General features: G+C 40.8%; 2 protein-coding genes across 2 annotated transcripts; one reads left to right on the top strand and one right to left on the bottom strand.

Annotated features, from left to right (window-relative positions):
• Positions 1-397: 397 nt before the first annotated feature.
• Positions 398-4,516, bottom strand: svopb (SV2 related protein b). The gene is made up of 16 exons (XM_068574170.1): positions 4,512-4,516; positions 4,267-4,382; positions 3,607-3,692; positions 3,422-3,520; positions 3,254-3,325; positions 3,033-3,157; positions 2,865-2,928; positions 2,623-2,748; positions 2,424-2,552; positions 2,226-2,299; positions 1,813-1,889; positions 1,607-1,711; positions 1,272-1,383; positions 1,085-1,166; positions 654-743; positions 398-544 (listed from the first exon to the last, which is right to left on the bottom strand). The coding sequence occupies exons 1-16, from the start codon at positions 4,514-4,516 to the stop codon at positions 398-400; spliced, it is 1,509 nt and encodes a 502-aa protein (XP_068430271.1).
• A 2,360-nt stretch (positions 4,517-6,876) lies between these two features.
• myo1hb (myosin IHb) lies at positions 6,877-20,907 on the top strand. The gene is made up of 32 exons (XM_068573514.1): positions 6,877-6,888; positions 12,473-12,634; positions 13,030-13,145; positions 13,839-14,037; positions 14,131-14,211; positions 14,342-14,521; positions 14,609-14,707; positions 14,812-14,925; positions 15,036-15,107; positions 15,196-15,315; positions 15,646-15,713; positions 15,787-15,892; positions 16,007-16,087; positions 16,180-16,271; positions 16,371-16,465; positions 17,277-17,323; positions 17,530-17,610; positions 17,692-17,797; positions 17,940-18,057; positions 18,153-18,266; positions 18,364-18,440; positions 18,530-18,598; positions 18,689-18,773; positions 18,854-19,016; positions 19,141-19,224; positions 19,373-19,466; positions 19,902-19,957; positions 20,037-20,172; positions 20,261-20,331; positions 20,500-20,597; positions 20,688-20,787; positions 20,881-20,907. The coding sequence occupies exons 1-32, from the start codon at positions 6,877-6,879 to the stop codon at positions 20,905-20,907; spliced, it is 3,123 nt and encodes a 1,040-aa protein (XP_068429615.1).
• Positions 20,908-22,674: the final 1,767 nt, after the last annotated feature.

Genomic DNA, 22,674 nt, shown 5'->3' with positions numbered 1-22,674 from the left:
ATCTGGCTACAAATAAATACATACGATAAGTCATTTTTATCCAAAACATTAGGGCAAGTTAAACTGTGTAACTCAGAGCCGGTAAGTGAATCCTCATTGTCCCGAGTGTCCCCTCTGTTGCTTCTCTTGGCCTCGATGTAGAGAGGGTAAACAAACCGGTCCAAGTGTGCTTCCGCCCTCATTAGACATGGGAAGTAGGCATGCCCTCAATTATCACTCCCCGCCTGTGATGCAATTAGTTTGAATCCTGTGAGCGATGATGAGTTAAGAACAACGGGATGAAGTTGAACAGGCAACGGTGGCATCTGCAGCAACCTTGCAGTTGACCAAGTATCCTTTCTATTAAATGTTTCCACTCCTGCGTTGTATCATTTGACTTGCTGGTCCTGGTGGTGGTTTAGTCTCTGGACTCCTTATCAAGACCGGACTCCTGCAGACCCTGGCCCATTGTCTCGATGGGCAGGATCAAGCATGCAATGCCACCCAGCAGACTACAGCCGCAGTACATCGACATGGTCAAAAACACTGATTTCCTGAGCAACACCTAGAACCAAAACCCAAAATGTGAAGCGTCAAGCAAAGAAATGGTTCTGTAACTTATTTTTAACACGTTTCTTTTAAATGTGCCAAGAGTGATGGTCACTTCTGCATACCTGTGCCACAAAGGGGGTGATCAGGCATCCCAACCTGCCAAAAGAACCTGAAGTACCTATTGCTAAGGCTCTGCTTCCTGTAGGGAACACCTGATGAGAAAAAAGAACATTTTGTCCAGTTCAAATTTGGGCTGTCGTCAACGAAAGAAAAACAATTAACACTCTTTTTTAACTAATCGATTAGTTGCTTTTAACAACTGAAATTCTCCTCATAGTAATACAAAAACACTATTTTAAATAGTGTGTTTACCAGAGATGTCTTCATAGGTTTATTTCAAATAAGCATGAAAAAAAGACTAATTTCCAAAAGAAATCTTAGTTGACCAAGACCAAAACGTCCGATTAGTATGACTAATCAGATAAGAGAGATTAGCGCTAATTTACATGATCTAAAAACAAATGTTAAATGTAAAACTTGGTAAAAGACAAACCTCTGGTGTGTAAACAATAGCAAGTTGGAATCCTCCACAGATGAAGGCTCTGGCCACAAAGGCACAGATTGTAACAGCTGTCCTGCGCGGACAGAAAGACAGACGGCCAGTTAAGAGGTCAGTCTGGATGTTATAATGTACTGCTACTGTTTTATTGTGACACAACAACACATAGACACAAACGTACCTCCCAATGCAGCCGTACATGGGCAGAATGCTCAAAGAAAAGATGAAGAAAAACAGAGCCATGCTCTTCTTCCTGCCAATACGGTCAATCATCAGAAGGGCGAATAAACTCCCTGAAACAAACATCAAAAACAAACATCTTTCAAACGTGGTGGTCAAGAGTTGTAAAGACACAGTGTGAATTAATTACAAGTCATTCATATGTTGAAGAAATATGGAGGAACCTCCGCCTCTGAGCTCAACTCTGTTCTTGGCAACAGCATCAGAAAAGGTCTTCACCTGAAAGTTTGAAATAGATACCACAGCTCTGAGAAAATGTTAATACGAGCATTTTACCTGGTAATTCAGCTACAGTTGTCCATAAAAAGTCTGTGTAGTCAGCTAATGTCAAATATTTGCATCCCAGACTACAGCTTGGTCCAATAATGCCCCCTTGCGCCACTATGAGGAAGGAAGGATACAGTTTTGTTTTGGGGTATATTCCAATTTAAGACGCATTATGACAAAAGTTACAAGCTGGTCCACAGGGTGCTGTTACTTACTTTTACATGAATGATCAGCTTGGTACAGCTCCAATGTTACCAGGATTATCCCGTAGTAGCAGAAGGTGTTTGCAAACCTTTGGATAAAAACACCATACACTGTTCTACATTGTGTACACACAGTTGAAGATGAAGCATTAAAACACACAGATGGATTAACCTACGAGAGGACATTGGGGTAAAAATTATTTTTAAATCTGTTGCATTATGTGTGTACACACACACGCACACAAACCTTTAATTACCAATAATATAAGGTGCACACACCAGACCACTCAACACCATCTTTCCTGTGCCCTAGGTGCCAGCCACTACTTGGTAATCCAGCCTTGATTACATCATCACCAGACATCACCAGTATACCAGATTAGGAAAAATTGACAGCAAAAGAAAACGTTTTTTTTCCATCTCACCATATGAACCACATAAGAAGAGTAGTCTTCCAATACCGGTTAGAGAAAAGAGTTTTGATGTGTCCATGGACAGTCTGAGGAATAAAAAAGACAATAATAAAAAGCCTCATTTATGAATATCAACAATTAAGCTTTGTATTGGACACTCGTGTCCTTTACCTGAAAGAAATGTAAAAACATTTGCATTTTCAACCCCACCTGATTATTGTTGATAAGCTTCCCTTTAAGCATGACCTTGCCGTTCTCTTTGGCGATGCGTGCTAAAGTTGCCATGGCCTTCTCCGTTCTTCCGGTCAGCACATGAAAACGAGCACTTTCAGGTAGCCACTGTATAACACATAAAGTTCAGTTGGAGCTTGATTATTGTCTGGTTTCATTTCGTAACCAACATACTCACAGGGCTGACGCAGACAAAGATGGCTGCTGGTATGGTAGACAAGCCGAGCATCCACCTCCAACCGAGAGTGGGCATCGTCACTAATGCCACGAGGACGGCAAATATAGAGCCAAGTGACCAGAATATCTAATGCACACAAACACACCAATCAGGAGGGAATCAATGTACTTCATCAGATTAAAGATTCAACACTGGAAAAGAGTTAAAGTCATGCAGCGATATTAACAAAACCACCACAGTACCGAAATCAGCATCATACGCTTGCCTCTTGCCTTCACCGGGAGGAATTCTGAGTACAGTGTCATGCTAAAAAGAGACCAAACGTTTATTGCAAATCCTTTCCTGGCGATTAAAATGTGCAGGTCTGGTTAGTGCATGGCTTCAAGAGCAGGGGTAACAGTTGAACTTACGACTGATGACTTCCTCCGAGACCGAAGCCTACGAGGCCCCTCAGGAACAAGACCCAGCGGTACACCGGAGCAAAAGCACTTAAGAAGCCGTAGAACATAACCCAGCACATGGAAATAATCAGAATCTGATCACCACAGAGAAAAAACACAGAAAACACACAAGTTAAACATGTAAAAAATTATAATTACTCGATCATTAACGACCCAAATATGAGACTTACTGCTTTTCTGCCGTAGCTGTCAGACATAGTCCCAATTACAACTGAACCGATCCCCATTCCTACAAACACCACCTGAGTTGAGAAAAACAAAAAAATTCACACGTTTCAAAGCAAACTTGATGTAGAATGTAACACTTTCTGAGAAAAGAGTACCGGAAGGGACTTTACCGATGTTATGAGAGCCACCTCATGGCTTTGCAGCCTCCACTCACAGTGCAGCTGGGGGGCCAAGACCCTGAGGATCATTATCTCCATGGCATCTCCGACCTGCTCTCAGAGAGGCACAGCGCTACATGATATTCGGCATCTGGAGGTCAGAGTGAGGACTTTTCTGCATGTTTTAGGATTCTTACCCACGACAGTCCGATTAGGACAAACAGTCGCTGGTGGAACTTTCCAAAGCCGAAGGCCTCGAGTGCATCGTCCACTGTAAAGGTCGCTGTAAAAGAGACAAGACAGTCACTGCAATTTCCCCGTCAAGCAATGTAAGCACAATTGCTCAAGAATTACAACAAGCACCATATAATACGTATGCAATATGTTCTAATATTGATATTGGGTTTCAACACATCTCAAAAAATGAATAATAATGGTGTTCAAATGTTACTTTTGTGGGGAGCTTGGAACTGTCTCTTTAAGAGCAACATAAACTGATTGGACATCACGTGAATGTGTTGCAACTAACAGGCCTCAGTTCAGCACAAAAACCTGTTTTCTATATTTGTTCTTTTACTGGTATTTCTGTTTAATGCTTTGTTGAACTTCTATTTCACAACGTAAAAAAACGATGTTTAATGTACTTTTTACACTACATTTTTTATGCAGCTATAATAAAGCGTCTACAATAATTAAAATGTTATCAACACTGTCCAACTACAACACTAAAGTATTGCTTTTGCATTAATGCATCAACAACAATGATCCAATGATATAATATTGAAACTGCATAGTAAACACACAGACGTATTAAAAAAAATGGAAATGAACTTCAAACTTAAAGTAGTTCGACAGACCCTCAGTTTTATGAGATCCAGTTCTGGGTGCAGACTTCTTTTCCTTTGAGTTGACTTTTGCTGAGGCGACGACGCAGATCTCATTGTCTGTGCAGTCCTCATCACTGTGATCATCCCTAAGCACACCAAAGGGAGAAAAACAAATATTAATAAGCACAAAAAAAATTGAAGTACAAGATGTCACCTTTTACCATAAAATGAATTAGAATTTTAAAAAAAAGCGAATATTTAGATTTTTTTTTTACCCCATTACGCCGCGTTGTGAATGGCATAAATAGAAAATATATAAGTTGTCTTGGACACAGTTATAATCCTCTGAAAGTGATCATAGAATACATAAGTAGGCAAGGAAAGCTCATTTTGTTTATTGCCTGTTACCTCAACTCCTCTATCCTTGCATTGGGCAGGGCTGAAACGCGAGGAGGAGGTGAGGAAAGGAATCGAGGATGAACAAACTGGAAAAGCAGAAAGATATCTGTTTACTCTTCTCCTATGCAGTCTATAGTTCACCGTAATGAAGCTATGAACTGTGGGTGATTTCCTTTGCTAAAGTCTGCAGAAATAAGGCGATGTAGAAAGAGCGCATATAGAGGACACATGACTGCGAGATGCCTCGGGCACTTTGCGGTTTGACAGTTGAAAGAGCCCTAAACTCGCAACTCAAAGTCCGCCAGTCCCCAATAACACGTTATTAATAACTTTCTACTTAAAAACACTGCTTTGTCTCTTGAATACGTGAAGTCAGCATCCATTAGCGCCATACACACACATGTGAGGAAATACAAAAGTAAAAGCATGGGCTGGTTTTACCTCTCCCCTGGATTTCTCCACCGTTTGTACTTAATCGTGGGTGTTTCGCTCCAGCTGTCCATTTCAGTTGCGTGTTGGCTCAGACTAAACTGCACAACGCGCAGGTGTATCGACCAGGTGCGGGCTCAGGTTTCATTCAGACGCCCAATCAGAGAACCAAACCTCAGGGGAATCATGCCGAGAGTCTACACCAATGTGTGTGTGTGTGTGTGTGTGTGTGTGTGTGTGTGTGTGTGTGTGTGTGTGTGTGTGTGTGTGTGTGTGTGTGTGTGTGTGTGTGTGTGTGTGTGTGTGTGTGTGTGTGTGTGTGTATCAGCTGCTCGAGCGGCTTCAACTCATCAAACCCGTCTTCTTTCCACTGTTTCAACAATCAATATGAATATTACCCCAACATGACAGTTGATATACATATTTGGGGGCAATATAGGATTTCATTTTTTCAGAGTTCATAAAACTCTTTGTATGGGACTTGACTTTGTCAAAATGAATGTTTTCTTATTTTGGGGAATTGTTTATTTAGGAGGCTGCTGAGCTGTTCAACCCTAACCCAACAGCAGGCTGTGCTCTCCTCTTGCTGGTCAAATAGCCAGAAGGCTTTCTGCTGTTGTCAGAGGTTGTACTTCTTGTGTTCAGAGCTGTTTGTGTGTTAATTCATTTTTACTTTGGGCCACGTCAGCATTATGGTCGCCCTCAAAGGGCCGGTTGTGACTGTAACACTGAATAAACTATACTCCCTAACATGTTGTTAAATTACTGTCTTTGCATTTGATTATTGTTTACCTCAGTGTAGAAGTATTCTTATATATGTATATGTGTATATATATATATATATATATATATATATATATATATATATATATATATATATATATATATATATATATATATATATATATATATATATATATATTACAACATAAATCCATTTCATTTAGGGTTAAGAAATACACATGACTCTATCAAAGATCAAACTTAAAATATAAAAAATAAAGCCAAAGATCAAACGCACATTATTACATTAACTTTGTTTAAAGCTTTTTTTTTGTCACAGTTGAGAATTCTACCCAACAAATTTGTCCCAACAAATAACTGTGAGCTGCTACATGGGAGACACCTGTGCACATACCTGTATGTACACAGGCGTGTCCCATACCACATATGGTATGGGACACACCTGTAGCATGCACTGCCAGGAAGCTTGCTTTTGCAATTGCCATTCATTTGTGTTTCACAAACATCAATATGCATTGTGGGAGTTGTAGTCTATGGGCATTGTACACTGTAAAGCAGCATGTACTTCAATTTTAAGACGATCATATGCCTTTCAAGCTGTCGCGGGCCACATAAAATGACGTCGTCGGCTACATTCGGCTATTATTATTTAGTTACAGTTAATTTGTATTATATAGTTATACTTTTCCTCTTGAATTATTCTAAATAAAACTATGAGAGAAGTTTAGAATGAAAATTAACTCATAGACATTATGACAAGGAGCTATATTGTGATGTGCTGGTAATACCACAACAAATAAAAATAAAGAGTATTCACCCCCACAGGAGGACATCTTGTCTGTGGCTGCAAAGCTTTCAGTCCTCTGCACCCGTTCAAGTGAATACGGCCAACCTGAAAATAAAAGCGGTCGAAATGTAGGACACGGCGAGGACATGCTGAGGCTGCTGCAATATGGGCGGCCATAAATACAAGTAGGATATACAATACAACCTCCAGTCACATCGGCTGCTTGGTCGGAGACACAGAACCTCAGCAGAGCTTTTCTGACTTGCACAGGGGACAAAGACATGAATTCAAAGGTAAGACATTCGACATGTGATTGAATATCCTGCTGACAGACATCTAATCTGATCAAATTCTGTTTACATGCACACATGATGGAAACAGCGATGTTGTACATTAGTTATTGTGAGCCTCACAGCTCGGTTTAGCCTTCAGAGTCCTGCCCTGTCGACGGTAAGTCGTTTGCTCACATAAATAAAGGATTAGTTGAAGGTTTCGTTGTTTGGGACTAATTAGGCCTGTGAATATTTATTTGGACAAGTGGTGGATCAAGAACACTTTAGGATCCAACTTGTCCTTCACGCTCTAGAAACACGTTGGCAATCAACATATTATTTACCTCCTATTTCTGTCCTTGATGTTGAGATGCGTTCTTCTGTTTGATGTAATACTGGACGATGTGGGGTTTGAAGACTTTTTTTAATGGTTCTACTACTTTGAACCCTCCGTGCACAATGCACACAATGAAAGGAGATACTCTAGGAACCAGTGGTTTGTGTTATCATTAGAGTACAACCTCAATAGTTTTTGAAGATTGAACAAATCTGAATACTCAAAGGACTGAAAAGGAACAGCTAGTTCTTAGATTTTTTTGTCTGTGTTTATGCTCACAATAGAAAGGTATTAAAAACTATTATTGGTACCACAGCACACATATCAAATTGGCACAAATATTGAAAAAAAATACTTTTGAAAGTAATAAAGCATCCCTTATTATCAGCCGCTGAGTCCTGTTTTGATTTAGTCTCAATCCGGTAGAGCATATAATCAGAATATCAGGTATCTGATACAGGAAAACTTTCTGTTTTTCATAGATGGAGGTCAAACATAATGTTTATATTATCTTTTCAAGCTGAAGTTGTATATAGCAAAATAACCAACGTGTGCCGAACACATAGGATTGGCTTCGTGGTGTCGCCGTCAAATGATACTGGCTTTTCCATGAGTTTACATCAATAAGATGTGACTCATCGCTAAGTACATCCTTGAAACCTTTCAGTATTTGCATAATAGATTGCATTATGTGCATCATTTTTCCAGCATGCTCTCTTATGTCACCGTGCATTTTGTGCCGATCTACGTAACGTAAGATGCCTTTGTTGATGCTTACAGGAAGCACAAAGTTAAATTTTAAACAGACGGAATGAGAGGGCAATGTTACGCTGCCCGCAGGCCGATCACGACTGACCTCCAAGACAAAGATGAGGTAGAAGAACGAGCGGGAAATGTCAGTACAAAAATAAAATCAAAATAGTACTAAAATGCAAATGGTCTATCTTTATCTGTTCTCTATCTCCACATGTCCTTTTAGCACTCTATGATATAAAAGCAGACATAATGCAAATACTATTTCGTGGATGTTTATATAAAGTATGATACAAAACATAATTTCAGTTCCATGTTACAGATTAATCATTTCAATACATATTGTATCTTTTAATTGAGGTCAAAGCTTTTAATGAAAACAGAATGCGTCACAGTAGCACAATACTGTAGTTCTGAAATAAGTTGTGATTTTGACAGGCGGCGTTCCATGTAACATGGAATTTCAGTTCCATGTTACAGATTAATCATTTCAATACATATTGTATCTTTTAATTGAGGTCAAAGCTTTTAATGAAAACAGAATGCGTCACAGTAGCACAATACTGTAGTTCTGAAATAAGTTGTGATTTTGACAGGCGGCGTCTCCAAATCTACAGACGTTTGATCCAAAACTGGACTCGTCGTTATGGCTCTAATGAGCAGCTAGTAATTAGTTTGAAATGCATCGGCCTAATCAAAGATCAGTAATGGAATACCTGTGCTGTAATTTTGTGAGGACGGGTCTCTGGGAGGATAGAGTTACTACATCCTTGTATTACATACCTGCACACACACACACACACACACATACACACGCACACATGGAAATATGCACACACACACACACACACACACACACACACACACACACACACACACACGCACACACTCTTCCTTAAACACATGGAGTATAGCTGTTCAACACTCAGGTCCATGAATGTTTAACCAGCCCAGAGCCAGGTAGCTCATTACTGCCTCGTTACTACATTACAGGGACGCGCCAGCTAGGCAGGAAGCAGCAGTGCCACACTCCTCCTCCTCCTCCTCCTCCTCCTCTTCCTCCTCTCCAGCCGCTCTGCCACAGGTCGGGGTAACGGGCCTGCTACGAGCCAGTATTTGAATCAGGGGCCGATGCAAACCTGAGCAGCAGAGGAGGCAGTGGATTGTTGGTGAAGTACCGGCTGAGCTCGAGAGGCTCCACTATGGGAGAACTGTACTGACGCAGCATCACAGGGGGTGTTTGTCTGAGTCGTCCACCTGGAGGATTGAAGCTCAAAGTTCGAAAGATTTCTCAGGGTCATCACACAAGACGGATTCAACCATGACGCACATGGCTTTGGAAGTAAAGGAGGTAATTACACGGACATGGCTTTTGTATCTTGGCTGCAATTCTGTTGTACTTTAAAGATGATTTTAGCATCTCAGGTCATATTTTCTTAATTGTGGGAAAAAAGAAAATACAGGTAAAAACTGCAAATGTTCTCACACTGCATGACTACCTGTATGGTGGTGTCACAGTAATGTTGAAATTCAAATGAAGTAATAGCTTTAAAGCTGCACTTCTCAATATTTTCATTTATAAAATAACTATGTGTAACTAAAAGAGCTCAAAGAGTGAATATTGGACTTTAGGTTACATGAAACACAACTCCAAAATGCTAATGTTGCCCTGAATTCGCTGGAGGAAATAGAGCACATCATATGTGAATGTTGTGTGTTCAGTTTGTTTCACTGACCAAGTGGTCGAAAAAGAAGAAGCCGCTTTAAAAAAAAAAAAGCTAACCATATTTTACCATCCAGAAGTGGAACATGTTTCAAATTCAGCGACACAAAAAAAATGGCAAACAGGGCAATCGGTTCATAGCATGTGACTGTATGCTCGTGTGAAACAGTAGCAACAGAGGAGGTACTGGACCTGACCGGCGTGATGGAGGCCTGTGACGCTCAGGTTTCTCTAGACACCTGGAGCCCCCTAAATGTGTGTTGCCCTGGGTGATGTGTGGTGTCCGTCAATGGCCCACGAGGAGCGCTATCTCTTTCAGGAGGCTAACGGCCACTTTGCGGCTGCGTAACAGGATCCTGCACCATACTGCACAGACAGGGACAATGGAGCGCCCTCTCAGGTGATGGTCTCCGGGTCAGATAGACTTTCCTGTTCCGCCGAAGCCTGACATCAACATTTGATGTTTATTGTAGTTATTCACATTGGATTTTTTGTGTGTGTTACCTTATCCATGCAACTGTGTGTTCATTGTCTTTGTTCACATCTTAAATTCTTGCGCAATGTCCATTTTATATCTGATCTCAATGTAGGGCCAGGAAAAAGCACATCTCATCTTGTTGCTCTTTTCTTCAGCAAAACTGCCAAATCTCTTCCAGCGTGGTGTTGTTTTACCGTCTGTCGTTAGTTCAGCAGCGGTCACTTTTCCCCGGATTGGCAGAAAATCTCTGCCCTGCACTTTGCACATGCACGGACACCCACAGAGAGCCAACAGCAGGGCAGGGTGTCTGAGAGCGAGCGAGCAGATTTGCTGCTTTACCGCTTTTGTTTACTTTTTGCATCTGATGTGAGACATGTAGAGCCTTCACAACAACACCAAATTCATCAACAAACAGTTGGCGTCTCAGAAGGCCTTCTTCAGGTGTGATTTACAGACACACGAGGAAATGTTTTTGACGAGACCATCTCTGTGATAAATTAGAAAAAAACATTTGATCCCTATTTTTTATTTGTATTGCTATTTATTTTAGGTTAATACCTTATGCCTGTATTAAAGGTACATTATGTATATATAAGCTTATTTCAATACCTTAACTTCTCACATTTTAGTGCCGCTAACAGTTATTTGACCTTTCTCTTATGTTGTGTAAATCCCCCAAACGGGCTAATCCGTATTGTGTTCTGGTCAATGAGGGTGAATTATGTGCTGAATTTGCAGCTTTATGTTGTATTAATTGCTATGTAAAATATACAACTAATATTAAATGGTCATAAATATATGGAGTGGCAACATTCACATAAACAACTGCAATACATTCTTAGAATAAAGTAGTTTTTCTATAAAAATACTTTGCTAAGAAATACAGTATTTTTCTTTTTACTTGGCTTTCCTTCTTGAAGTTTATAATCTTAACATTTTTTTTAAGAACATGGAGTCTTTTGAATTGATTTGCAAGATCACAGCCTTTTCCAAATAATCTAACATTCAACCGTCTGTGATTTAGATTTAAAATCCCCCCTGTTGAAAAGTTACACACAGTTACAGTCATGCAAGTATGTTGTATGAGGACACATCTACAATTACTTATTCATCTTCACACACACACACACACACACACACACACACACACACACACACACACACACACACACACGAATACATATTTCAAATTAGATTTGCTTCCTATGTGGTGACCTGACTACATTATTGATGGTTTCCTATTGAGGGAAGTGGAGTTTGTTATCTTCCAGTGTTTCCTGGCATATACTGTCCTTTTCCCTCAATGAAGCCAGATATTCAGTCAGAATAGTTACAGATGCACACACACATCAGGGATCTTCAGGGTAAGTAGTTGTTCAACTTTTTTCCTGCAAAACGTAGTACTACGTAGAACTTTTTGATGCTCACATGGGGTTTTTCGGGACATGATGTATTGTGACATTTTGCTGTGAATTTCTGCTCGTTGAGTAGATCATCTGGCTGTTTTACTGGAGAATGATCTGTGAGTGTCAGTTTCTCCGGTGACAGGTCAACTTGGCAGTGATGAGAGCCAAACTGCTGATGCGTAATACCGGGCGGCTCTTTCATGGCACCGTAATTAAAGTGCATTGCGTTGGCTGATTATTTTACCTGGCACTTCTTCAGTTGAGTATCTTTAAGTGGCAGATCATTTCCTGTGTTTGTACATATTAAATTGACTGTAATTACTTCTAGATTCCACTTGATTACGTATTTATTGGTGTCAGGTATTGTTTCATCCTGTATTAAAGTGGACCATGTGACGCTTCTGGAAGGTATTGCTTGTTTGTTCGGTTCTCCTGAGCAGAACTGATGGCTTTTTGGGTTTGGCTTTTTAGAGAGTAAGGAAGCAGATTAGATAGCGATGGCAGAATTTAGATTGGTCACGTGAACGAAGGATGCAGCCAAGGCCACTAACGGCTCTGACTGGAAGTCACAGACACATTATAGGGACATACAGGAAACAGAAAAATATATCCCAGATCATCCATGATCGTGAGCATGTGTTCTTGAGTGGTGACAACCTGGACAAAAACAGATAACATTTGGGGAAAACAGGACACACAGGAAAAGGATGGGACGTATAGGCCTGGTCTTGACTATAGGAAAGAGAACTGGGTTAAAAATAACTTCATATCTGGAGCTTTTTTTAAAAAGAGCAATACATTGTGTTATCAAGGTCACATAAAGTGCAAAAATACAGTTTTGACACTTCACTTTTTTGTGTTGCAATACCTTGTTTCCTTGACACGGATGTGTTCCTGCTCGGGTGCAGAGCCTGGAGGAGCGCTGTAACCAGATGCTGAGGAACATGGAGGCCTCCCTGACAGCCCGGGATCGCGTGGGCATCCAGGATTTTGTTCTGCTGGACGCCTACACGAGCGAGAGTGCCTTCCTGGACAACCTGAGGAAACGCTTCCATGAGAATCTCATTTACGTGAGTCTTCCTGTGTGGCTGATGTTGTTTAACCCGACTGGTTCTGTTACTCTAATTAAACTTCACGGCCTCGACCTTCAACCCAACAAGGTCCTAATGCTGCTTCTGCTGAATAAGGTACGTTGAGTTGCTGAAGCAGCAGCTCTTGTTCTCTCCATTTGCACAGTGAGCAATCTAAAGGTCACCGGTGTCCATGAGGTCATAACAAGTGATTAACCAAACTTATTGCTTTTGATAAAGAAACACAATTACTTATCAGCAGAGTGATAGATGCACCCCACAATGCTGGAAGCTTTCCATTGACGTCATTTATTGCTTGAGAAAAACAATGCCCTGTATTGTCAAATGTGCAAGAGTTGCAGAACATGACTTCCTCTCGTCGTCTTTCCCTGCAGACCTACATTGGAACGCTCTTGGTGACGGTCAACCCATATAAAGAGTTAGCTATCTACAGCAAGAAGCAAATGGACACCTACATGGGAGTGAACTTCTTTGAGCTGCCACCTCATATGTAAGATTGTTTAAATGCTGTATCTCTGTTGTATCTTATGTTGTTTATTAGCATACAGTCGGGTGGATGGATTGTTACAGAATTTTGTCCAGAAATGTTTGTTGAATCCTACTTACTTTTTTCATCTAGCGCTATTATCAGGTCAAAATTACAATTTCACTAAAGCAAAACCTGAAAAACTAAAGACAATCCTATTCTCAGCTGTACGTTGTCTTTAGTGCTAATGATCAGCGTTGTCATTGTGAGTTTATTAGCATGCTGACATTAGCATTAAGCTAAAAGTACTGCCGTACCTAAGTACCACTTTCAATTGCATGAAACCTTAGAAGGAGAAGAAAGGATGTCAATGTGACACAAGAATGAATGAATGAATTATAAATGCAAGGCGTCATGGTGCTCAAGCAGTTCAGGTGCCAACCATGAACCACAACGACCGCGGATCTTTGTTGCAGGTCATGCTCAATCTCTCTCTCGCCTCATTTCCTTTCATCTTTCCACTGTCAGCTCGCTATCCAATAAAGGCATTGCAACGATATGAAGTTACATTTTTGGCCTCTTGTGAAGGAAAGAGAGAAATTTAATGTATAACTTAAACAGGAGTGTTGAAAGCTACATTGTGTTCAGCAATACAAAAAGGTTTTCTTTGCAGAGTCCGACTCCAGGGCTGACTTTGACCTATTACTGTACTTTTAGTTATGCACTGGCAGACAACGTCTTCCGCACCATGCTGTCCGAGTTCAACAACCACTTCATCCTGATCTCAGGGGAGAGTGGGGCCGGCAAGACCGAGGCCTCCAAGAAAATCCTGCAATTCTACGCCGTCAGCTGCCCAAACACCAAACTCCTGAACAACGTCCGCGACAGGCTGCTTCTCTCCAACCCAGTGCTTGAGGTTCGTGACATGGTTATGTGTACAAATGCTTATGATTATTATTCGTATATGATTTTGAAGGCATTCAATGGTGTTTCGGTTTCCACCATCAAGGCTTTCGGAAACGCCAAAACCCTAAAGAATGACAACTCAAGCCGCTTTGGGAAATACATGGACATCCAGTTCGACCACCAGGTGGACAGAAATATATTCACGACATTACAGCGCAAAATACAATGTCAGGACAATATAACGCAGCAATGTATCGACCTAGAGGTTCACACCAAGGACCGACTCAGGGTTAAGACTTATCCTTTGCTCTCAGGGGGGTGCAGTTGGTGGTCACATCCTGAGTTACCTGCTGGAGAAGTCCCGCGTGGTCCACCAGAACCACGGAGAGAGAAACTTCCACATCTTCTATCAGCTGGTGGAGGGAGGAGAGGAGGAGCTGCTCCGCTGGCTCGGCCTGGAGAGAAACTGCCAGAACTACCGTTACCTGGTGCAGGTCAGTGGAAAAAAATCAACAAAACACTTATTATTATATCGGGTGCAACAAAAACTTCTTTACTCAGACATGTTTGCTCTCCTCCAGGGTGATTGTGCCAAAGTTAGCTCTATCAATGATAAAAGTGACTGGAAGATGGTGCGGAGAGCCCTCTCTGTCATAAAGTTCAGTGAGAGTGACATTGAGGTGAGGCGTAACAGTAGATCTTTACAACAAAGCTTTATTTAAAACTATGAACGATACATGTTGCTGCTGATTAATGAAGTTTTTCTTTCTGGGTGTACACGCAGCACCTGTTTGGAATAATTGCTAGTGTGCTCCATCTGGGAAATATCAAGTTTGAAGCGGATGTTCAAGGGTACGCCTCTCTCAACAACAACCAGGAGATGCACTGGGTGTCAAAGGTGATCCCCCCCGTAAAAAAACAAACACTTTAGACGTCTCCATGCAACTTTCTGATGGAGACCAGGAAGAGATTTGGTGCTACATGTTTTTCCTTGTATTTTCTGTGCAGTTGCTGGGGATTCCTACTCAGGTGCTACAACAGGGCTTAACCCACCGGAAGATTGAAGCCAAAACAGAGGAGGTGACTTGATTTATTTGATTTGATTTTAAATATAAAAATATGTTTAGCTTGTGCGTACTAAATCATCCACATTCTTCTGGTGTTAAAGGTGTTTAGTCCCTTCTCTGTGGACCATGCAGTATATGCCAGGGACGCTCTCGCCAAAGCAATCTATGGCCGCACTTTCAACTGGCTGGTCAACAAGATCAATGAATCTTTAGTTAACAAGGTGAGACAACAAATCATTCTTCGCGCTTTCTAATCTTGCCGAGCCAGACCTGTCTCATAAATATCACATAATTGGGGAGTAAATTGGAGTAATGAGATTTTAGCAACCCCGAGGCAGCCATTTGATTGGTTGTGAGTCTTAAAACACCCAATGCCGGTAACAGCACATCTGCCAAATTTGACTTTGGGCAGATATTTTTCCCCTACAATGTAATTTTATTGGTTTAAAGTAACACCAACATATTAGGTTGAATTCCTCCAAAGACGTCTGGCTCCACAAAATCACACATTTTCCATGTGAAGAAATCATATCTGCGTAAACCATCTGTAGGATTCCTCCAGGAAAACAGTAATTGGTCTGTTGGACATCTATGGTTTTGAGGTTTTCTACGTGAACAGGTGAGATCCCACACACATGACCTGATTCCAAAATGAAGAATATGATACTAACAGCGCCTGTGATTTATTTCAGCTTTGAGCAGTTTTGCATCAACTACTGCAACGAGAAGCTGCAGCAGCTTTTCATCCAGCTGACCCTCAAGTCAGAGCAGGAGGAGTACGAGATGGAAGGGATTGAAGTAATAACGCTAGTAATCCTCATATGTTATTGTCATTTGTGGCTCACAGTGCAGGAATAAAACTCACAATGAAAACTGCTTCTCAACCACGAATGCTTTTTGTTTTTTGCACAGTGGGAACCAGTGCCATTTTTCAACAACAAGATAATCTGTGATCTCGTGGAGGAGAAATACAGAGGAATCATCTCGTTATTGGTAAAGTTAGGATTGCGTTATGCTCCTCCAGAAAAAAACATATAGGACGCTAAAACAAACACTGAATTATCGATGCTTGTCCCCTCATATAGGATGAGGAATGTTTACGTCCTGGAGAGGCCACAGATCTCACCTTCCTCGAGAAGATGGAGGAAACGATTGGTGGTCACCCTCACTTTGTCACGTGAGCTCCACAGTTTCCTTTCGAGAAAGTGCACATTGAGACCAACACTTTGCATGTCCATGAATATCATAACGTCCACTAACTGTCCCTTTGCTGCAGACATAAACTTGCAGACCAAAAGACAAGAAAAACAATGGACAGAGGAGACTTCCGCCTCCTGCACTACGCTGGGGAGGTTACATACTGTGTTGTAGGTGAGAGACGTTCCTCTGTACGTTAAACCACCTCTATACAATGTCATTAAATGAACAGCGTCCTATTGCTAAAGTGTAACATCTGCATGAATAGAGAAGAGTCATGAAGTCAAGTGCTCTCACAATTTCTGCGTGCTATTACGTACATCACATCTTTAGTTCTCAACAGATGCAGTCAATAAAATACATCACTTTCAAGTACTATTGTGTCATTTTGACAAATTACCATGAAAGTGAGAATATTTCTTCCCACCATTAACAATTGCCTATATTTTTTATATTCATAAAATATCGTTTAAACTTAATAACTTAACATGGCACAACTTTACCATTACCTATAACACAATGTCTCCAAATGATAGATAACAAACAAGCCCAAGAAACAACATGGATGAAAGCAAGTAGCCTCGCTTGAGATCGGTAAACATGTTACAACAAAGTGCCGTAAAAACCTTCAAGGACAAATAAACTAAACAGTATCAGCAGATTAATAGAAAGTAAGGATTGTGCCACTGTTTAGTGTTTTTTGAATCACGTTTAGAGAACTATTTCACTGCCATGGGTTCACCTCTGCTCAGCCTCGCGAGCTCACTGGATGTGACAGGGTCAAAGGTCACACAACGAAAACAAAAATGACAAAATTAAAGCTCCCCAAAAATATCTATAGAGACAAATATGTTCATGAAAAATCAAAAACATGTATAAAATATAGATTTTTCTGTGAAATGCATAGATTATTTTTAATTTGATTTCTTCTGAATACTGTACTTTTTGCTGTTTTAAAGTTTTGCTTTGTTCTTTAAACTTTCAGGATTCTTGGACAAAAACAATGACCTCTTGTATCGAAATGGGAAAGAGGTAATTTAATTTAATTTGAAAAGTATGAAACATTACACACATATCTTATTAATATATTATTCTGATTCCATCATATAACCTGGTTCTACAAAACATCCTGCAAAAATGGAACTGAAAATATTTTTGAAAAGTACAGCATTATTTATGCTATATACTGTTTTGTCTGACGTGTTGGATGCTTACGTAGTTTTCCTGTTCTCCTGAAGGTCATGCGACAGTCCAAGAACGCTATTATCAAACACTGTTTTCCTTCTTCTGAACCCGACAGCAAGAAGAGACCTGAAACGGTAAGGAACGATTCAGATGATGACGTTCAATAACTCGATTTACACAACTACCATCAACAAACCATTGACTCCTTTCTCCAGGTGGTGACTCAGTTTAAGAGCAGCCTGGTGGGCTTGACTGAGATCCTAATGTCCAAAGAGCCTTGGTACGTCCGCTGCATTAAACCCAATGAAGCCAAGCAGCCAGGTGCGTCACAAAAGTCCTCTCCTTCTGAAAAGACCCAAGAGACCAAGCTGAGCTTCTTACTGTGTGACCAGCCTGCAGTCAGCCAGCAGATACAGTTAGACAAGACAGCTTTGACCCCTGAACTCTTTGATGACCCCTTCAGGACGCATCGATGACGTGTTGGTGAGACACCAGGTGAAGTACCTGGGGCTGATGGAGCATCTGAGGGTCAGACGGGCTGGGTTTGCTTACCGACGCAAATACGAGATATTTCTCCAGAGGTAGCTAAGCACACTTTCACGAATTCATTGTTGTTGCCGTTGTTCTTATCAAGTGTAAAGCTGCATGTGATTCTGCGGTCTTCTTCTGTGCTCAGGTACAAGGCTCTGTGTCCTGACACCTGGCCCAACTGGAAAGGTACGGCAGCAGAAGGCGTGCGGTGCCTCATCAAACATCTGGGCTTCAAACCTGATGAGTACAAGATGGGCAGGTAGGCAATCAGTACTGTAAGGGAGCCATAGTGCCTCTGAAGGGTTCACCTGGAAGAAATAGAGGAACTTCTCACTGATTGTCTTCTTTTCCTTCAGGACAAAAATCTTCATCCGGCACCCGAGAACTCTGTTTGCAACAGAAGACACCTTCCAGGTCTGCAAACATAAGCTAGGTGAGATGTTGTTCTGTACATTTACTTGCAATTCTACGTTAAGCATCCTAACGCTCCTGAGGGTGAAACTGGAACTGTCATTGTTGCAGCAACAAGGATTCAGGCCAAGTACAAAGGCTACAGGGTGAAAGGAGACTACCTGAAACAGAAAGAGGCTGGTGAGTGTTAAAATGCACACTGCTGCGTTTATATGCTTAAACTAAACGCTGCACAAGCATTTTCAGATATTACTTGTCTTTTGTAAATAGCCACTAAGATTGAGACCTGCTGGAGAGGTCTGCTGGCCAGAAAGGAGCGTGACAAGAGGGCATGGGCTGTCAAGGTCATCAAGAAGTAAGTTCACACAATGACAGAGTGGAATACAGTCTAATGAAGTCCATGTTGAGAAGTTAGTGTCTATTGATTTGTTCTAGGTTCATTAAAGGTTTCATGACTAGAAATCAGCCGGCCTGCGTTGACAACAGTGAGTACCTGGCGTACGTGAGGCAGAACTACCTCACACGTCTGAGGGACAACCTTCCCAAAACCGTCTTGGAAAAAGACTCTTGGCTCACCCCTCCGCCGATAATGCAGGAGGTTGGTGATATATGTGTCTGCATCTGCTGTTTCTCGATATAAGGCTGAATGCATGGGGGCACACGTTGGGGATGTTGGTAACGGCTGCATCCTGTAAAAGGTGTCAAACTGTATTTTTTTCTAGTTGTCCCAGCTGTTGAAGAAGCTCTACATTCGTCAAATGGTGCGGAAGTACATCCGAGGAATAACTCCACAGAGGAAAGGACAGGTAGGATCTCACACACTCACAACATATCCATTCCATATTTGAAATAACTGAATAAAGAACAGTGTTTGTGGGCAGCACTTGAGTCCCAGACATATTCACTTCAGGAAGTTACTTACTTCCTTTTGCTTTGAACTTTTCTTGTTTGCAGCTTCTGTTAAAAGCACTGACGAGCTCCATGTTCAAAGGAAAAAAAGAAAACTACCCCTTCAGTGTTTGCAGACCGTTCATGGACACCAGAATTAGTAAGTGGTAATTAGTATTTTTTCTTTCCATTGAGTGTACATATAGGAATATATAATTTAGCATTAATACGTTTAAGTAGAGCATATGTACAATATGATAATACTGGATAGTTATGATGGTCTGTGACGACTGCAGATGCCAGCAGTACTCTACAGTAATGTATATGTATTCATGCTCTACCCTTTTCAGAGTTTTGATTTTTTTAAATTTGGAATAGGTTTTTCCAGATGGTAATGAATTAGCAACAGTACATTTTAATTTTCTAATTAAATAACAAAACCTGATTATGCAATCTGAGATACTTTGTGAGCCGGTAAATGGACTATTTTGCAGATTGATAAGCAAGTTATAATGGAATTACTGAGACAGTATCATATTATTGTATATAATTTGTGTGTGAAATTCTCCCTCATGGCTTCTCTTATTACATTTAGATGGAGAAGACATAAGCGTCAAAGTGCTTCAGATGATACGGCACGAGCACATCAAGGTAAACCAACGTTGGAATTTACTTTGCGTCTTTGTCCTTTTATCCACTCTGACCTTGTGTGTGTCTGCCCGTCCTACAGTACAGTGTACCGGTCGTGAAGTACGACAGGAACGGGTTCAGGCCTCGTCTCCGGCAGCTCATCTTCACCCAGGAGGCCGCCTACTTGGTGGAGGAGGCCAAGATCAAGCAGCGGATAGATTACATCTCTCTGAAAGGTAAAATGAGCATTATTGTCTAAAGGGAGAGCTATACACACATGCTGGAAACCTGCTGTTACACACATGTTTATTTTTTTAATTATAGGTGTGTCAGTCAGTAACCTGAGTGACAACTTCCTGATCCTCCATGTCACATGTGATGACATCAAGAAAAAGGTACATCTACCAACAGACGGGTGTCACCATATACATATACAAACGGAGAACAAGATCAGATCTGAAAAGTTCCCTTTTGAATGTTTTCCTTCAAGGCTCAAAGTTTATAAAAATCCCATTGTTTATAAAACAGTAAAAAAAAAAGACTGAAAACACTATTTGTTTTAGGGGGATCTGGTTCTGCAGTGTGACTACCTGTTTGAGGGCCTGACTAAGCTGAGTCTCATTGCCAACAAGCAGAACTGTATCAAAGTGGTCCAGGGCAGGTACAGAATCTGGATTCACGTCGTAATATTAATTAAGCAGAAACTATGGATGCGGCTAATTCAATGTGAAACTGTTGCGGTCGCTTGCAGTGTGCGGTTTGACATCCAGCCGGGCAGAGAGGGGTTTGTGGACTTCAAGAGTGGTCAGGAGTCGATGGTCTACAGGGCAAAGAATGGCCACCTGATGGTGGTGAGTGCGGCCTTCATCAAAACATCAGGTTAGGCCGACGTAAAATTATTATTTGTGTCGACGACTGACAGAGGTCTTTCATTTCTTCTTCAGGAATCTACCAGGACCAAGTCCAGATGACGCTGCCAGGGATTTGGGATGATGTTGCTGCGTATTTTAGTAACAGCCGTGTTTGTTCTGTAATCCTGCTCCATGGTTGTTGCCAATTGTGTTTCATGTCAGTTCATTTTTATCTTTTGCATCTTATGACAATGTTATGCAATGATATGTATGCAAACATTACACTGCCAATGTCTCCGCAGAGCAGACAAACAACTAATAGTAGAGCCTAGCCAGAACATCATTGGGTCTGCTTGTTCCTAATGTCTGTAGTTTAAACATCAGCTCAGATTCGAGGAAATCAACCATTCTTAATATGAATGGAAGCGCTTGTAATCCTTTTTTTAATCAAATGTATCTGACATCCTGTGTAGATGACAACATGATAAACACATGTGTGCAGCCACAAAGGTTTCTAATACCTCACCCGTGTTTTACTGTTACATTAAAAACCTGGTAAACCACAGACACTGCATGTGAAAGTTATTTATTGGGGGTAAATTACATAATTACAAAGCAAAATTCCCCAGCACATTTAAAAAAAATACTTAACAATCTTTACACGAGTATATTTTGCTGAGAACACTCCTGAAGTAGCAGCTCCCCCTATTGGCCGACTGCGGGCCCTGCAGGTCCTTTAGTTAAGGGATCGCTTTCAGGCCGGTAATGAACCATCTGAGGGGAATCAGCAGACTTTTCACGATGAAGTCCTGTAAATAAAACCATTTCCATCTACTTTAAGGTGATGCTGAATGTGTGTCCAGGAAACAAATAGGGATGTGAGGTATAAAAGTGTAACTCTTTGTCTTCTAAATTATGATTTTGGTATCAGTGAAGGCAGCATTGGATTGTGCAGTAGCTTAATCTGCAGCACACTCTGCTGGACAACACAAATACCGACAGGAAAATAAGTTAAAAGTCTGACAGTTCTCCTCATAAACTCTTCAGACTTTATTTATTTATTAATTCTACAGAGCTACAAAATAGTATTTTGGGGTCCTTATGTGTTATATGTTGAAAGCGTTTCACTGCATTGGCATGCTAACATTCACACTAATGACTCAATGTGTTCTTTACTTCCTAATAATTATTAGATTAGATTAGATATTCCTTTATTAGTCAACCCTAACCTTACCCTTGAACAGGGTAAAGTGCGCACACAAAACAAAAATCGAAACAAGTAATATCAATTATAAACAGTAGAAAACTACGAACTACGAATATCTCTTTCAGCAAACATTGTCTTATTTAAAGTTAGAGGGAAAATGTTGATGCAGGATAAAATGTGAAGATTGCATCCACAATTCAGAGAGTAACAATTCTCAAATGTTACCTATGTACCTAGCGTTTCAACATGCCAATACTGCCCACATGCTTACCAGGGCTCAAACTTGGAAAGAAGGCCCATTTCGGACTGAAGGCACTGCTGTGATGATTAATCATAATAATTAATTGTACGTAATACACAGTATGTCACCTATTTCATATGTTGTTTCTATCGAGTATAACTGATTCGTTAAAACAAATATTCTCTGAACATGACGGCGTGTTTCATTTAAAGATCATCCCCACAACTGATCATTATTAGGTTGTAGCTTCATCTAAATATGATAAGAGGCAATGTGAGTCTAATTTAAAACAAATCAAAAGCATATCACAAAATTGATTCGCTCTGAAATGAGAGGTGGTCAAAGGTCATCATTGGAGGAGCAACGGTCAGAATGGTTTTCCTCATGACTGCTGGTTAATGATTGAAGAGATGTCCAGACATGCCTGTGATGAAATGAG

The sequence above is a fragment of the Clinocottus analis genome, unplaced genomic scaffold (genome assembly GCF_023055335.1).
Source record: "Clinocottus analis isolate CAN_PGR_092001 unplaced genomic scaffold, fCliAna1.0.p SCAF_13, whole genome shotgun sequence".
In the NCBI taxonomy this organism is placed as follows: domain Eukaryota; kingdom Metazoa; phylum Chordata; class Actinopteri; order Perciformes; family Cottidae; genus Clinocottus; species Clinocottus analis.
The sequence above is the reverse complement of the archived record's forward strand: the minus strand, read 5'-3'. Positions and strand labels throughout refer to the sequence as shown.